Genomic DNA, 16828 nt, shown 5'->3' with positions numbered 1-16828 from the left:
TATTTCCAAAATTGCAGACACCAAGATTTTAAAAACTGTGTACTTCTCATATTTTGAAAGTATCATTAGGTACTGTGTCGAAGTATGGGGCAATGGCACTAATATAAATTCGGTATTACTCTTACAGAAAAAGGCGTTAAGACTAATTACTAGATCAACAAGCATACCAATTACTCATAGAGATATGTTCAAAGACCTAAGAATCATGACGATCACCTCAATGTACTTGTATCGCATATGTATATATGTATATTTAAATAGAAATAACTATCCCACTTCTGGTGAAAGTCATAATTTCAATTTGAGGAATAACAATAGACTAGCCCGAACCAAATCAAGCTTTGTCCACTTTGATCGCAGTTTTAATAACATGACAATCAAAATTTTTAATAAACTTAGTAATGACATCAAAGATTGCACAAATTTCAGAATATTTAATAGAAAATTAAAGGATTATTTTACCAATAGGCCTTACTACTCAATTGATGAATATTTTGCTGATGCTCTCAATTAAATAATCTTTATTGACTTTTTTGTAATTATTTAGTTGTAACTTGTAACATGACATTATATGTAATAATTTCAATATTTTAATGGACAACTGCATGATCTTGTACATCAGCATAGAATAAGTAATCCTAGCATTTAAGTACAGAGTATGATTTGTAACTATATTTGCATGTATTTATACTTGTAATGGCAAATAAATCATCTGAATCTGAATCTGAATCAGGCAGGGTCACTACCGACTGCTCCAGACCAGTCGTCAAAATATGTATCACATTTTCTTAAAATATTAACATTCTCACATGATTTGTTATTGCAAATACTTGCAAATACATACATATATGATGCGGAGTGCTGGGTTATAGTTATAATACCTAATATCGCCACATCAAAAGCTATGTCACGAACTAACATTAAAACAAGTCGAATTCGACCCTGCGCTTTATGATCGACGCAGCTAGACGGATTTTATGTGAAAAGATCAACCGATGACGTATATAAGTGGGCCTTGTGCCTATTTGCGTACGGTACAAATAGAATACACTATTTTTCCAGCACAAGTGTTGAAAAGTGGTTTTACGTGGTCGTCGCATATATCCGTCGTCGAGGGCGATATTGCACAGAAATAACAAGTTCAATGCATTTGCTGAGACTATCATTCTGAACACCAAAATTGTACAAGTATCATTCAACTACATTTATGTATAAGTATACTAGCTTTTGCCCGCGGCTTCGCTCGCGTTAGAAGAGGCAAAAAGTAGCCTATGTCACTCTTCATCCCTTCAACTATGTGGACTTAAAAAATCACGTCAATTCGTCGCTCCGTTTTGCCGTGAAAGACGGACAAACAAACAGACACACACACTTTCCCCTTTTATAGGTAATATATATATTAGTATGGATGTGGATAATATAATAGTCAATCTACTATTATCGCTACTTTTGTATTTATTAGTATTAACATTCTTGTTGTTGCCATTTAATTGTAATCGTCCTTGTATTAATTATTAAGGACGACGGGTTAAAAATGTCACCTCTTCTTCCTTTCCTCGTGTGTGTCTTATAATTAAGTCAATAAAATTGTGGGAAATGAGAAATGAGTTCAATTGTGAGAACTACCTAGCAAAAACTTTCAATTTCATGTGCTCTGCTCTGCCTACCTACAGTAGTTAATCATGACATCTATTAGTTCTGATGCGCACTATGTTTTTCAAGAGCCATCTAGGCATTTTATAACAACTCTGTATTGCGTATGATGGTGTCTAGATGGCACTAATTTGAAATGTGCTCCAGATATTTTTAGTATTTCTTTATATTTTGTATTATGTTATTTCCCCTTAAAATGGTCGCTACACAATACATTTAAAATAATATTTTTTTAACTTTATTTTTATATTTTAGTTCACGTCTTTGATCCGTTATTTACTTAATTTTTCATCTGGCAACAAAACTTGTTTTCGCGAGAAAACTTGTGAGAAGCATTCGGAATGAGTATTTTGATTGCAAAATTGTCATTTAAATAGATAAGAGACCGTGAATCAGTGAATTGTATTAGTTGTGCTATTGTATACAGATTAATAAAAGGAAAAACAAAATCCAAGTGGAGCTGTTAAAGAAATTGCTAGCCATGGCGGGCCCGTCCGACGGGGATCCCGACGGATGGGTCGAGTTCTGTGAGCGTCAGGCCAAAGCTGCCGCTCCGGAATTCGCCAAGGCTGCGTATTGGAAATACGTTCAAAGTAGTACCACAGACCCCACCTCTCGCCCCAACGTGTCCCACAAAGATCTTCTAAAGAAATTTGTTGACAGTTTTTCTGATCAGTTCGAGATAGAAATTGGTAAACTAAAAGCGCAACACAAGGTCCCAAACGGGACGCACACAGGACACGATGAGAGCGATTATTCGGAGGACACCGATTCGCCGAAGACACAGCATAAGCCATTTTTTAGAAGATTATCATTTAAAGGACTGAGAAGAGGGAAGGGTCTGTTCCACAAGCAACATTCGGACGAGGTTGAATTATCGTCTAATTTGAATAAACAGAGTAAGACTAAGCTAGCCAAAATAGTTGTAGAATGTAGGAAAGAAGGTTTGGTTAATTATTTAACTCCTGAGAGCCTGGAGCAGCCTTCAGGGCCGCAAAAGTGGGAGAAATGCAGACTAGCTCTAGTAAAAACTGTAGGGGGTTATATGTTGGAATTCTATTCCCCACCGAAAGCTCAGAAGCCTAGGAGTGGAGTCTTTTGTTTCCTCATATCTGAGGCGAGAGAAACCACAGCATTAGAAATGCCGGACCATGAGAATACTTTTGTATTGAAGGTAAAGAATATGACATTCCTATTTATTATTCATAAGTTTAAAATTCTTGCATGATGAAACATTTTTCTGAGTACTTATAATGATTCAAAGTTCTTAGTGTTTCACCAATTATTCATAAAACATAAATTGATTCAGAAAGCCTAGTAACATTCTTGTGCTTGATAAGGAGATCTAATTTTATTATGTGCCCATACTTGTTTCCCAAAACCGCAATCAAAGATGACACAATAATGAGCAGAGATCGGATTTTTGTGTGTCATCTCATACTAAAAGTCATTAAAATGACGTAAGTCACTAAGAATGTCGCAAATCTGTCCGATCTCTGATAATGAGATATCAAATTCCATGCTAAATATAAATTATCTTTACTAATCTCTAAAATTTCCTGCAACCTTGTCACAAAATATTTTTACTCATGCTAATATTAGCAAAAGTGATTACAACTCAAATATTTTGCAAACATATGAGTAATTCTTCTTTACATAATTGTTATAACAAGTGTTACACTTATTATGGAAACTAAATGAGTAGGCAGAATTTATTCTTGCTATGTATATAAATAAATAATAAATAAATATTGGGGGACACCTTACACAGATCGACCTAGCCTCAAACTAAGCGAAACTTGTACTATGGGTGCTAGGCGACGATATACTTACTTATATAGATAAATACATACTTATATATATATACATAGAAAACATCTATGAGTCAGGAACAAATATCTGTGTTCATCACACAAATAAATGCCCTTACCGGGATTTGAATGTGCTAGGCCAGAGATGATTTGATTGTTCATATAAAGACCAAATCTTTGACTAGACTGATGAAAACTTCAACTGCTCATTAAGGCACATCTTGATAGGACAATTACATAATATATAAGGTCCTAATTTATTAGTTGCAGATATTTTAACACATGATACTTTACATTAAAATAATTAACTTTAAATATAAATTAAGAAATCTTTTCATGTAACTTTTTTGATTTCATTTTCCTAACAAAAAGATTAATTATAATTTCGTCTAAAAAGTAAAGGTTCGGCGGGAAAACTGCACGTCATTGAAGTGGCCAGTTACAGTTAAGTGGTACGTAAAAGAGGTGCTAGAATCTGTTCAATGAGTTTTCATTTAATAATCACATAAACAGGGTGTTTTTACGTAGCAAATTTGTTTTTCCGTTTTCTCCAAAAAAACATTGTAAAAGCTATAATGTTTCACGGTTTAATATACTCCAGAGACCGAGTACTATCAGCTGTAAAAATATCTGCATCTAATAAATTAGGACCTTATATAAATGCACAATAACCAACAATAAAAGGATCAAAGGGTTAAAAAGAAGGTTAAGAAAAAATTAAAGATACAATTGTAATTTTGATTTCATCCCTTGATTTTTTTTGGTTTAACTCTTAGAGCATTGAAAACCTCAACTGACAAAATGTGGCTACAATCCAATATCCACCATCATGCATTCCATCATTCATCATCATTCAATTGTTTAAACAACACAAGCCTTCTTGAATGTAAAGCCTGACCAGAAATATATAAAATAAAATAAAAAAAATAAAAAAGCCTTTTATTTCTGGTAATAAGTAGCTTAATCTAATCTAACATTCCTGTTATGATATACCAGAACCCTCATTTGAGGTATAGGCCTCTTCCAGCTGGCTTCAATTGATGCGGCCTTGGGCTACCCACATCCAGTTGATATATGATTATGCACCATGTTGCAGAATTTCATAAGAACTAATTCTTCATACTAAACTGAACTGTCACCCCATACATCAGAATAACAGTGCCCTCCTGACAATAGTCATATATTTCTAGTAAGGCTTTACCATGAAACTTATTCAAAAATAAGTAATGTTCTAAAACAATATTATCTTATTCAATTCCAGGCCGATAACAACATGGAGTATGTAATAGAAGCAGCAGACGTAGACGACATGAAATCTTGGCTAGCCACAATAAAGTACTGCATGCGATCAGCACCCACCACCCAACCTCCTCCTGACGCGCTACCAGGGCTACCTGAGCCGGCGCCCCCCGACCTGCCCCCAAGGAGAGATCTACCTGCTAGCACTAGTAATGCGGACTTAGCTACTGATACTCCCGAAGAGGCTGAATTAGGTAACATTACTTTTGTTTTTACTAAATTAATCCTTCAAATCTAGGGTAAATACTAAACAGGCATCTTCTCGGCGAGCTAACTCCATCGTAGCGTAGGCCACGTCTTTGCCTTTGGCTAGTCTGTGGCCAAGAGTAAGCCCATTTATAATAATAGTAAAAAATGCCTTGTAGATTCATTTGGTTATATTCATAAATTATCCTAAGATGTCCATCAACCAATCGGTGTTAGTTAGAACGTCCTTATCAGCCAGCGCAAATTATAGTAAATTAAAGCAATTACCAGAAAAATACATGTCTGAATTCCATTTGTGCTATTCCATCTGAGAAGGGTTCTTATGGTCGTTTTACAACCATAATTTGTACTAAAGCAAACCCAAAGTGGGTAGGGTATGTCTCCGTAAAATATGACTGTAGTATTCTCGGAAAAATCAAAAATAGAATGCATTTGTTATCTAGAATCTGGCCGATAGCTTCTAATTTGTTCACACCATTTCAGAATTATTCATCATATCATGAATCACTTGTATAAAAATATAAATGGTTGTCACATTACATTCTTTATCTACAGTATATACCTACCTAAACTAATTTATGCCTGTAGACTATAGATATATTTAAATGCAGGAAATACGATTAAATAATAAAGAGGAAAATATATTCAGTTAGATGCCTATAGATTACTAGGTAATAATGCATCATAATCCATATAAATAAACGTCAATGTTATGATGTACTTTGTTGCTAAAGAAACTCTTAGTATAGTGATTTGATGCCATTTATACACATTTTATTCTAATAAAAAACTGGTCAAAGCTATTGGGTGTATGCCCAATAACATTTTTGTATTTCCCTTCGATTTATTGCGAAAACTTTGAAATCGACAACGAAGTCCTCCAAAATAGTTAATGAAATATTCAGTCTTAATTTCAATAGTTTCACCATTCAAAACTCGGTCGCAACACGTTTTCTTGTAGTAGTATTGAGACCTGAAGTATTGTAGGACATTCTTACACAGATAGACTAAACCCTATAGTAAGCTCAAGCTCCACTAAGGATAAATCGTTCGCTGCCTCGGCCAAGGCATGTCTACAGCGGACGTTTGCCGCGTGAGCACGTTGCCTCGCTTTACTATATATTTTAATTTTGCATTTTAATCTCATAATCACCTTAATATAATGCTCGGCAGGTTCAATAGCAGAAGAGGCGTGTACAACGCGCGTCTCCCTAGCGGAATGGCCGTGGTTCCACGGGACCCTAGCGGGCGGCGGCGGCGGCCTGCGTGCTGGCCGGGGGCTCCAACGCGCACGGGTGCTACTTGGTGCGCCAGTCAGAGACTCGACAAGGGGAATATGTACTAACGTTTAATTTTCAGGTAGGTTACTATTACAAGGGACAATTTTTTTATTTATTTATTTATTTCAAAAAAACTTATGACTAATGTATTACATTTTTTCTTTTCGCCAAACTGGAACCAGTTTTTTTACGAATATGCGTTGATATTTTAGTACTAAGTATGTTTACCAAAACCCAATGCAACTTACAAAACATGTGTTTGCGTACCTACTTGTCTCACGACGGATGTCTTTGAACCTTATTTAATGTACTTACGATACTCAGGGTGTTAGGGATGGGGTGAAACGAAAGGTTACGCATTCCTACCCAAGAATAGTCAATGACATGATATGTTAACTGACAAATCCACTACTATCGTACAGTAGGCAGTTATGTTATCTAATAGTGTTGACTTTAATATTTTTTTCCTTACGCTCTTCGAGCCTTGGGCTATTGTATCCCTAAATGCCTGTGATTTTTTTACTATATGGTTGATTTGTGATAAAAGGTATGTCATAAAAATGAAAAAATCAAAATAGGGTTTATCATGTGCAATAAGGATGGGGCACTTTTACCAATACGTCAGGGTGTTAGGGATATGCGAAGAAAATATTTAAGAATTGAATTGAAATTACAATTGATAGCTAGGGTATTGGATTTCTAAGTTGTGGTAAAAAGTATAACATCACCTTTCCTTTCCTTCCGTAGGTGTAGTAGAAATTTAAACTGTGTGATGTGGGTTTAATTGTACTAGCAACCTGACACTGCATATCTAGTCCCTTAATCAATAGCACTGAAAGTGAGCACAAGAAAAAAAAAGAGTAGCACTAAAACTTGAGCAGTTTCATATGCTCTATCTGTCTCGTTTGGGAATACAGGCGTGAGTTTTTAAATTAATTTTATTGTAAATAAACTTAGTGACTTTTTACCTCGTTCCAGGGCCGAGCGAAACACCTCCGCATGACGCTCAGCGAGACGGGCCAGTGCCGCGTGCAGCACCTCTGGTTCCCGAACGTGCACGACATGCTCGAGCACTTCCGAGCGCACCCGATCCCGCTCGAGTCGGGCGGCGCCGCCGACGTCACGCTCACCGAGTACGTCGTCAGCGCCGTCGGCGACCACCGACAAGTGAGCATCACTAGCATTTAACATGTTGACACAGTGAGGCAGACGTCAAGTCAGATTTGCCTCGGCCGAGGCAGGACGTTCAACACATTGGTTGACACATTCTATACCAGAAAAAAAATACGTCAGAAATCGGTCGTAATTTGTAATATTATAACCGCCCGCTTGTATGGCGAGAACCCGCCAAGCGGGTTCTCCGGAATCTGAGCAAATTTCACGAGTGCCCACCAGTCTTGGTTGCGAAAGTGTCGGCAGAGACACGTCTGCATTATGTGTTTGCCGCGCTAGGACATTGTCTCATGACCTGGGTACTAAAGTCTGTAAGGCATTGGTGCGGTCGCCATGTAAAGTCATTTAGTATGTTCTATTGTTAATGTTAGGATAAAATCTATTGATCAACGAGACAGCCGACAAGTGACAAGTGATAAATAATACACTAATATACCTTCGTAAAAATTTGACGGACATTTACGATTTTGGTGTAACTCAAAAATAAAATAGTTTACAAATAGAATTAACTCACTACAGACTGCTAAACTAGGTTTTTCTTTAAAGTTTCCTGAATACATTAATTGCCACCAGTTCATATGTACTAGTTGTTCTACGATATTGAGCGGATTGAGCCCCTGGCAGTAAATGTGCTAAAAAAACCACCAATAAATAAATTTTAGGGAATGCTTTGACGTTGACAGAAGGTTCTGATACAATACAACCTACCAAGTGAAAGGCCTGAGTGGACCATAGGCACTGGTCCCACCGCAAACTATGAGCTATCGGCTATAAAAACGAACAAAAGATAAGCACTCCCATTTCATTTCATTTATTTAATTTCAATATAAACTTACAGTTTAACACCAAAACGTTTACATGAGACTACAAGTCCTTTTTATAACCCAAACACTAACCACACATAAAAAAAAATAAAGAAACAGTACAAAATAAAATAAACATTCAAATGTTTATAGTTACTCGCCCAGCGGTGAGCTATCAAAATCGCCGTGTCTCTTTTATGTGCACGGTAGTGCTTATCTTTTGTTCGTTTTTAAAGCCGATAGCTCATAGCTTACCAGCTCGCGGTGGGACCAGGGCCCTACACTATGTCGCTTTCACTTTGACGGTGGGACAGGCGAATTAAATTAATTTGTGCAAAGAGCAAAGAGGCATTGTATTCCCACCTAATGGAAATATTTAATTTCAAATATAATAACCAGAACATTCGATTATTTGTGGATTTCGAGCATTTCTGTTTGCTTTTCCTTCATGTAATAAATTAATAAGTACATTATTAGTAGTTGCGTAAGCACTTATTTGCAAACATTCGAAATTAAAGTCTACTTGATGTCTCGCACTAGTTACATTTATTTATTTATGTATGTGTATTTTATTTATATATTTGTATTATACTAATATATATGTAGGTTTATTTATTGTATTTGTGTATGTTTATTTTATAATAGTAGGTATCAACTTGTATTTAATCATAACAATCTCATACTGGCTCTATAATATTGTGCACCAAACTAACTATCTCTGTTTAGCCCAATGGTTGACTGGTAGAGAATGCCTTAAGGCGTTAAGTCCGCCATTTGTACTTTTTATTGATAATTTGTGCAATAAAGTTTAAATAAATAAATAAATAAATTATTGCTTATGTAATTTTACATAAAACAAAATTATACATTTGTTTATTTTTTGTGTATATATATTTCATACGTTTTTATACATTTAGCATAGTAGTACGAATACGTCGAATACTACAGAAGATAAACAGTTATGCTTTTTAAAATGGGCATAATTACTCGTAATGTATAGAATAGGCTCCTGCGTTGCACAATCACCGGCAATAATATGCAATAACCGGGTAAGCTAAGAAGAAAAATAAATGTTCATAGAAAACTGCATAAAATAATTGTATTCTATGAGGAAAAAAAATCCCATTTTAAATCCGGGTAAGCTGAGAAGGAAAAAAAATCTTAATAGAAAATTGCAAAAAATAATGGTTTTCTACAAGGAAAATAAAATCCCATTTCATAACCGGGTAAGCAAAGAAGAAAAAAAAATCTTCATAGAAAACTGCAAAAAATCATGGTTATCTACGAAGAAATAAAAAATCCTCTTTCATAACCCAGTTAGCTAAGAATTATTTTTCCTCATACAAAACCAGTTATCAAACTTTGGTATCTAGTATCTACGAGGAACAAGGGGCAAAATAGTACAATGTACTTATATACCTAGTTGATTGATTGATTTTTATATGACTTGAAATAATATGTTGTACAAAACGTACTAATGAATCTTACAAAAATCTTTCAACTAAGATCTGAGACTGTATCTTTTTATGTTATAAAACATATTTAAGTATTTAGAGGCAAATTTAATTAAAAAGAAATGATTTTAAAATTGTAGAGGGATATGTATCTTCAAATATTTTTATTCTTTAAGTTTAAGGTAGATGACGATTCTTATGCATTTTATTTATTGAGAAGTTTGTAAATTCGTATTTATATTTTAGTGTTTAAGGCGACCATAATTATGATTAGGAATAATTAGAATGTAAGTTGAAATCACAAAATACTACAGTTACAATGTAGATCGTAAAGTTTCGAATATTATATAAAACATTCGCGCTTATATTATACTTTTAACCCAGTGAGTCATCAAAATTGCTGTTGATTCTGTACTGTTAATACAAGAACAACACAAAATACGTATACCTATACGTATACGTTTAATTTGTACTTTCCGCTTACAAAACAAATCATATTTCTTTCATTGGCAGAGAGATAAAATTAAAAAAATAACGCTATATATTTAGAATTACAAGTGTTCAAGTTTTCGTAAATACTGATGTAGTAATATTTGAATGTTAGTTATAAGGAGTTGAATGTTATAGTTAAATGCCAGAACTCACTAGATGCGTGTGCACATTGGTCTGTACAAAAACGCTAAAAAGCCTGAAATAATGTGACATATCTCATACAGAGCTATATATTACAACGCGCCCGCATCCGGTGTGCACAGGCAGTGCAATGCTTTGTGTATTTGTTATTTTATTGCATTTTGTGTTGTCGACTACGTATTGTTTTCTTGCCAGATGTTCTCGTTTTAGTTCACTTATGTACTCTTAACTAAGCTCAAAATCATTATTTTAAAGAATAAAGCTTTTTCATGTTTACATTTATATATCACAGAATGGATTTGTAGATTACTAATTATTTTAGACTAACTATTATTGTTTTATCTTTTAAGTTGTACAAATTGAACTCATGTTCTTCCAAGCTTTAATCGTAATTTTTCTTGGTTGTAAATTTCTTTATTAAACTTTTTATGTGGAATGGCTTTTTTGTTTTTATTTGCAATTTTTTTTGTTATGTGTATGTGTTTGGCGACGTTTTGAACGTACTTTGTTTATGGTAAGTGTTTTTTTTAAATTTATATTTGCTTTTAGTAATAGTTTTGACAGTAGGTATATGTTTGAGTGTTTGCATTATGGATTCTTTAGTTTGTACATTCAGCTGCAAAAATACATATTAATCTACTCGTATATGTAGAGAGAAGAAATTCTTTAATGTATAATTTTGATAACACAACTAAATTAATTTAGCAAACAAATGTCAGTAGAACTGAGGTGTCGACAAATATAACGTATACGTATGATACATCAAATGTCTCAAAAATATTATTAAATTTATTAATGTCCAGATTTTGCAGCTGGTTGTATTTAATGCTCGTGTATTGCGCTTGTACGTGAATAATTAAATACTAATTTGGACCATAGCCTGAAAATTTTCATATTTTATGTAGGTAAAGCCTAAGACAAAAAAATTGTATCAAACTGTAGGTAAAAAGACTCTCTGTAATGCATTGTTAACTAACTGATTTATACAATATTGGTATTCATATATGGCAGCCAAATATTGTCCTTTAGCATTGATACACAAACTTAAACATTCAGAAAATACGAACAAAGGCCACAATAAAAATTACAACTTATTTTTTTGAAAATCAATATAAGTAAAGCCTGACCAGAACTGAAGGACTATGCGCCATGTTGCGGAATTTCATTAGAACTATTTTCTTCATACTAAACTTAGCTATCAGCGCATACATCGGAACAACAGCTCCCTCTTGACAATAGCACAGTATAAAACCAGTAATAATTCTTCTAACAAATTTTGCGCCGCGCGGTTTGTCCTTGAGTAGCGCTCGCACGCAGCGAGGTGCAGAGAGTACATGCGAAACCGGAGGTTGCCGGTCGCGACAGTACGCGCCACCCTGCCGTGTCGCGCTCGAGAGCCAAATACCGATCGCGTCGCCGCTGCCGGAGATTAACTACTGAGTCGTCCTTATACTGGGACAACATTCATATATTTCTGGTTAGGCTTTAACTGATACTAGGGTCAATTGCTAAAATTATAATCTACTTCCTTAAAAACAGGTACCTTACCTTAGAATCTGTTTTCAGCTGGGCGTCACGCACGGGAGCGACGTGCGCATGCGGCGCGCCGAGTTGGAAGCGCTGTTGGTCGCCAGTGGAGCGCCCCATGATCGCGCCGTCGACAACCAGTATAGCTTCGTGTAACCCTGTTTCATATTCTACTATCCCTTTCCAACCGAGCGAGGTTTGTTAACTTCATTTCGAATTTTTATGACATGTTCTTCCTCACGATCGTATCAGCTCGGGTGTGAAGAGCTACTAACTGGGCTACAAGAAGGTACAGTCCGTTTAAATTCAGTGCTACTTCGAAAGTATTTAAATTTTAGTTTTGCCGCCAAAGATGTGAAACGCTCGTTCGCACGATTTAAAGCACGTAAAAGCGCTCGTGCGAAAGCTATAAGCGTGGCGTTCAAAATGGCGCCATTGCAGCCATAGTATTTAATTGAAAATATAAACAATAGTTATGTGCTTCGTTCGAAAATATATTTTAACCGTTTTACAGCCTCAAAGTTGTCAACTGACACTGAATATGCCTCAGTGAGAGCCCCATGAGAATACTATGATGTTGTCACCGATATTTATTTATTTCACTAAGTTATTGCTATAAAAATCGGTGAAAAATTATGAAAAAGGCGGTTATGTTAGTCAATAACTAAATGGTGCACAATTATAGAACAAAATATGCTTTGATGTGTCGAAATAAATATACCTGTTTTTGTATTTAGGTATTGATTTAGAAAATAGCCGAAACTGATAATACTTACCTTACATTAAAACTGTTTTGCAAGATATGTAGATAATTTATAGGTAGGTATGTATTGGAAAGAAAATATACTATAGTTAGTTTTTCAGAATAAGGGCCAGTTGCATCAACCAAATTTGACAGAGATCATCGTCACGCAGGCAGCAGACGTCTATGGAATTTCCCATACAATAAAATTTAACGAACGCTTTAACGGTGACAGATGGTTTGATGCAACCTGCCCTAAGTTTCATACAATCAGAAATCAAAAGCCTCAAGGCTCAAGTATAAGTACCTCTGTGAATATGTTGTCACTTTGGACCGAGTAAGTACATTATATTTAATCTTCCTAACGATTAATTTTAGTTAATTTATTAATTCTGCTATCCAGGGCTTTTAGTTAATTATAAAAGTATGATGAAAACTTAGAAAACAATTTTCGTATAGGTAATTATTAGTTGCAATACAATTCTAACGATTATGTTAATTTTGTGCAATATTGTGTGTGTTATTTATTCAATGTACTTAATAGTATAATTGTCTTATTAAACTTATATTATTATATAAGTTTTATCGATAAGGCTTAGCCAAAATATAATAATTTTATTGGTATTGATGTATTTTGCTGTATGTTAATAATTTATACTTGCGTATGTTTCCAATGTATGTTTATTGTATAGGTGTAAAACATTATATGGGGTAATGAGTATCCGTTTAATGTTTCAGTATGTTACAATAAAAGGTTTGTAAGCTTAGTAGCGACTGAAACTTCTCTTGTAAAAACGCCATAGCGGTCAAAACAACGTGTTTTTACTTTCTCTGTACCATAGGGTTACGCTAGTCAAGAAAATAAAATATAGCATTAACATGCGGCCCTAGGAAAACCCTAAATTTGTGAAATACCTATTGGAAATGGATATTCTACGTCGATATTATTGTAATAACTAGTTTGCCGTATTTTATTATTTAATAACTTAAATCACATAATCATAAAAGAAAATGGACTCAAAAGTATACCTAAAATAGTATTATAACATTTATAACTGCATAGTCTCAATATTATCGAAGATATTACTCTATAGTCTGTATCTTTAGGTATTTAATAAATGTAAACAAAATCTACCCTCACAAGGCTCCTTTTAAACCAATTGAAGGTAAATGAATATATTACACGACCAAATATGTAGGTTAAGCTAGGAACATACTACGCGGACGTCCGCGGTCGCGCGACGGCGACCGATCAGTGTGCACGGTCTTCGGGACGTGGCTTCGGCTGACCAAAACATCCAGCGAGCGAGATTTCGATCGGACGCCCGTGAGCTCAAGGCCACGTCCACGACCGACGGCCGATAGTTTGCACGGTTAAGTGTATAATGTGTATATTCATTGTCTAGATCAGCGTCCGCGTAGTATGTTCCTAGCTTTAAGCACACCTCGGACACTGGCGATCAAAGATGTATATAAAAGAGGCGCGTTCCTAGCACACAGTCTAAGCTCGTGTACGTGAACGCGTACTATCTAGACGACCGGTCTGGCGCAGTCGGTAGTGACCCTGCCTGCTGCGCCGCGGTCCCAGGTTCGAATCCCGGTAAGGGCATTTATTTATGTGATGAGCACAGATATTTGTTCCTGAGTCATGGATGTTTTCTATGTATATAAGAATTTATATATTATATATATAGTTGTCTGAGTACCCACAACACAAGCCTTCTTGAGCTTACCGTGGGCCTCAGCCAATCTGTGTAAGAATGTCCTATAATATTTATTTATTTATTTATTTATTTACTATGCTTGTATGAGTGAAATATGACAGGTCAACTGTTCGCGTTTTTGACGGGCGATAACCGAGAGGGGGCGGGCGGCACTTTCAGAGGGGAGCGGGAGTGGCCATACTGTTCGATATTACTCTTTATTATACTGTGGTTAAAGACAGGCCGCTCAGTGACAGATCCGCTTGGCTTTGTATTTGGTTGGTTAACCGACAAATGTAACTACCCGCAAATGTACAAATTATTTGTTTACTTTTTTTAAGTACCTAAAAGTACAGAGTATAATGCTACCCTATGCTGGTGAGAAACGAAGTTTCAGCCAGTCTCGAGGTCTAGTCAGTTTAGGATACCTACAGGGCTTATTCTAATATCATCACTTTATTGTGACTCTATTAATTATTGGTAAAAATTAAATGATTGTGTACATAAATAGCTACTGGTAAATGGTAAAGCACAGATCGTTGGCCATTTGGACTATGCTAACCCTTTCAAAGCCCTAGAGGCTATAGGTTTGAGCGAGACAGCGATGGGACCTTTCGTTCGCACTTATGGCCGCCGCTCCTGCTGTCGCCTTAACGGCCCGGCCACGATATTGGTCTAAGCGCGACAGCGGTGAGCGGCAACCATACGTGCGAATGAAAAGTCCCATCGCTGTGTCTCGCTCCAATGAATGGCCGCCGCTCACAGCTGTCGCGCTTATACCAATGTCGTGGCTGAGCCGTAAAGCTATGTCGTGGCCGTAAACCTTCAAATTAAGGGTCCCTCCTCCATCGTAATAGGCTACGTCTTCGCCTCGGCCACACCTCGGACAATGGCGATCAAATATATGAAAAAAGCACGTTCCTACGCACTCAGTCAAGCTCGTGTAGGCGAACGCGTACCATGCTTGTATGAGTGCAGGTCGACTGGTCGCGTTCTTGACAGGCGGTAACTGTGAGGTGACCAAGAGCGGGTGGGCGGCACTTTCGGCGGGAACCAGACAGTGGCCATACTGTACGATAGTATACTCTTTATCATACTGTGCCTCGGCTAGTCCGTGACCGTGAGTAAGGGCATTTTCAAAATTTGGGTACCCCCAATTAGCAAGTTGTTAACAAAAATTAACTCGCTGTCAGTTTTGTGACGACAATGAAGCATACAATATATCTAAAAATTTACTTTTTTCACATTCTGAATGTAGATTATCGCTTAAATTATGTAATTAACACAAAAACAATATTTAATGCTTAATTATCGTCACAAAACTGACTATGAGTTAATTTTTGTTAACTTACGCTAATTGGGGGGTCCTAAATTCTGAAAATGCCCGTAAACCCATAAGTAGTTAAAAAAAAGCACTATCTGACAACTGTGGGTGAAGTACGGGTTAACCAAGAATCAGGTGGGTAAATGTAACACTCAATGTTTAGAAATAAGTTTTTGTTAGTTTAAAAAGAAACTAAATAAAATTGAAAAATAAACCACATTTAAATTGAATTTAGGCGTAACATGTAGTATTTTCCTGTGCATAACTTGACTCGGTTTTTTCCTTATGTTACATCCTTGTGTGTTGTTTAAGTAGGATAAAAGATAACGAATATTATTGTAGATGCATCTAGCAGATAATTGTCGAATTGTTTACAGCGTTCATGAAATAAAACTATGGAAACGGATTAAATCGCGTATAATGAATTTACAATTCATCCCGACGTTTCGAACAATTAATTATGATTCTGGAAAAAAATGTGGTGTTACACAGATGGGCCATTTTTTTTAAAAGTTGTCCACGCCATTTTTTTTGTATTTAACATGGGTCTTTTTTACTCGATTCATGCTCAGAATCGCGAGGTCTTTCGATCCTGATAGGAAAAAAACAATGTCCCAAGATTTCCATACTAGAGGTGTGCGCCGGTGGCTAAATCGTCGGCGGCGGCGTCCGGGCCAAAAATGGCCGGCGGCGTCGGCGTAATCGGCGTGATCGGCGTAATAATTAAAAACATGTAATATTTAAAAAAAACGGCACTTCTATAACCGGCGTTACAAAGTACATAAATAAAGGTTTTATCATGAGTCCTGTGACACAATTTCATGTTCTAATGAAGATTTTAGCAATATTAGACTCGAAATTTGTCACTAACTTGATATGAACCGCCGCCGCCTCCGGGCATTTTTGCCACGCCGCCGCCGCCGATTATTAAACGGCGTGACTTTGGTGGTTACTAAACTGCTCAAACTTGGTATTTGTATTTGCACTACTTGGATAAATTTTTGGACTTTTTTATGCAATATTTGTTACAATTTCCCAATAAACTTTACTATGAATAAAATTATTATATGTTATTCAGAAGTAAGGAAGATGAGGGACTTCAATATGAAGTTTTTAATGGCATGCGAAAAACTGGGCATGCGGGGAGATCAGTGTGCGACTGTGCTCTGACTTACATCTTGACTATAACCAAATGGTTACAGCGGCAGCGCCTACGAAA

At 36.0% G+C, this 16828-nt stretch overlaps 1 protein-coding gene across 1 annotated transcript; it reads left to right on the top strand.

Annotated features, from left to right (window-relative positions):
* The first annotated feature begins 1981 nt into the window (after positions 1-1981).
* Positions 1982-13897, top strand: LOC125236558 (SH2B adapter protein 1). The gene is given in 6 exon segments (XM_048143400.1): positions 1982-2827; positions 4726-4957; positions 6144-6213; positions 6215-6329; positions 7229-7417; positions 11880-13897. Coding segments are annotated over 6 exon segments (1416 nt in total). The 5' UTR covers positions 1982-2134; the 3' UTR covers positions 11997-13897.
* The last annotated feature ends 2931 nt before the right edge of the window (positions 13898-16828 follow it).

This window comes from Leguminivora glycinivorella, chromosome 19 (genome assembly GCF_023078275.1).
Source record: "Leguminivora glycinivorella isolate SPB_JAAS2020 chromosome 19, LegGlyc_1.1, whole genome shotgun sequence".
Taxonomy (NCBI): Eukaryota; Metazoa; Arthropoda; class Insecta; order Lepidoptera; family Tortricidae; genus Leguminivora; species Leguminivora glycinivorella.
Note: the sequence above shows the minus strand (reverse complement) of the source record. Positions and strands in the feature narration are given on the sequence as shown.